Source organism: Myotis davidii, unplaced genomic scaffold (assembly GCF_000327345.1).
Source record: "Myotis davidii unplaced genomic scaffold, ASM32734v1 scaffold1171, whole genome shotgun sequence".
NCBI classification, from domain to species: domain Eukaryota; kingdom Metazoa; phylum Chordata; class Mammalia; order Chiroptera; family Vespertilionidae; genus Myotis; species Myotis davidii.
The window spans coordinates 730,564-732,582 of NW_006283013.1; the positions used below are offsets into that span (position 1 = coordinate 730,564).

The 2,019-nt window shown below is 45.9% G+C and overlaps 1 protein-coding gene across 1 annotated transcript in view; it reads right to left on the minus strand.

Annotated features, from left to right (window-relative positions):
- Positions 1 to 1,349: 1,349 nt before the first annotated feature.
- LOC102760193 (DNA-directed RNA polymerase II subunit RPB2-like) overlaps positions 1,350 to 2,019 on the minus strand; it is a 21,376-nt gene continuing 20,706 nt past the window's right edge. Inside the window, exon 15 of the mRNA XM_015562062.1 lies at positions 1,350 to 1,512. Coding sequence (XP_015417548.1) covers positions 1,350 to 1,512 — 163 coding nt within the window. The remainder of the gene's footprint in view (positions 1,513 to 2,019) is intronic.

Here is a 2,019-nt window from a genome sequence, read left to right on the forward strand (position 1 = left end):
GGATTCAAGGACTCCCAGTTGAGGGGACAATTTGCATATTACCCTTTTAGTATATAAGATATTTATTGATTTCAGAGAGGAAGGGAGAGAGAGACAGAAACATCAATGATGAGACAGAATCATTGATCTGCCTCCTGCATGCCCCCTACTGGGGAACAAGGCTGCAACCTGGGCATGTGCTCATAGGTCAGTGTTAAACCATTGAACCACACCAGCTGGGCATCTGTTCTCAGTATTTTTATGTTTCTAAGGCCATTTGTATGTTTATTAAATATATTTTCGACTACTTTCTATGACATACTAGAATTTCACTCTTAATACCATTCTTTACTTGAAAAGCAGATTATTTTGTATTCTTTTCTACTAGAGGCCTGGTGCACAAAATTCTTGCACAGGTAGGGTACCTAGGCCTGGCCAGCCATCAGGGCCAATCAAGTTCCCCACCTCCCTGCCTCCTCCTTCCCTAGCTACCTGCGTGCCTCCACCACACAGTTCCCCCAGCCTCCCGCTGCCTCCTTCCCTCACTCCCTCAGCACCCCACTGCCGCCACTCATCACCTGCCATGTTCTACACCACCCCCTGGTGGTCAGCAAACATCATAGCAAGCAATCGAGCTCCCATTCTCCCAGTGGAACTCCCGAAGGGACACTTTGCATATCAGCCTTTTATATATATAGATATCAACAGCACCTTGACTAATGGCATAGGTAAAGAATGACATTAATAAAGGAGAACTAGACTCTAATTTGTATATCCTAGCATTTTCTCTACATGGGGGGGAAGGGAAGAAGTCAATCAACTATTTAATGTGCATTAGAAGGTCCCCACATAGAGTAAACACATTAGATTCTCACACATAGCATACTAGTGCAGTGGTCGGCAAACTGCGGCACGCGAGCCACATGTGGCTCTTTGTCCCTTGAATGTGGCTCTTCCACAAAATACCAAGTTCTGCACATGGGCCACGAAGTTTCAATCACATTGTATGTGCACGCCCACACGTGGTATTTTGTGAACCAAGAATTGTCAACCAAATTCACAATCGACAATGACAGATCGAAACATGTGCATGTGATTGGCACAAGAGCTTGATATGTATCACGCATGTGCAAGTCAACTTAGCCTTTTATATATATACTAGAGGCCCAGTGCACGAATTCGTGCATGGGAGGGGGTGTCCCTAAGCCCGGCCTACACCCTCTACAATCCAGGATCCCTCTCACAATCTGGAACCACTGGCTCCTAACCACCTCTGCCTGCCTGCCTGATGCCCCTAACTGCTCCCCTGCCAGCCTGATCCCCCTAACTGCCTAACAGCTCTCGCCTCCTGGCCTAATTCCCCTAACTGCCTAACTGCCACCTTCCCTCTTCCCCCTTAGCGCCGGCCTTCTCCCTTTTGCCTTCTCCTGCAGCGCCTTCTCCCGCAGCCTCTGCAAAAGGGACCGTAGTGCTGGACCAGCCCTTGCAGCCACGGCTGCAGGCCCTCGGCCCTTGTAGCCACGGTGGCTTTGTCTGGAAGGACATCCAGAAGACATCCAGTCTAATTAGCATATTACCCTTTTATTAGTATGGATGTAGAATAAACTTGCTTAATTAGACCTGCTTTCTGATGTAGCTAAATTTTTTCCAGCCCAGGGAAGCACCCCAACTTCTCTTTCAGGTAATTGTCAGCAACACAACAGTAAATATCAACACAACACAGATTATTATTGTAGATCATGCAGGGAGAACAAAGGGTAAAATATTTAACTGCAGCAGTGTTTGACTATATTCTGCACAGTGAGAAAACCTGAAGTCATTTTCAAGATCCACCATTTCTTCTTTTCAATTGGGTCAATTTTCTAAGCTTTCTAAAACTCCGTTTTCTGGCTAATCAAAAGAAAATAGGATTCCACCAAGTCTCCTATCTACCTACTCCAGGACTTCTGTGAGGGTCAAATGAGATGAGGCACAAGAAAATGCTTCACAGACATTTGGTTAAAGTGTAAAATGTTTGCACCTGGCTATAAACAAGTCGTA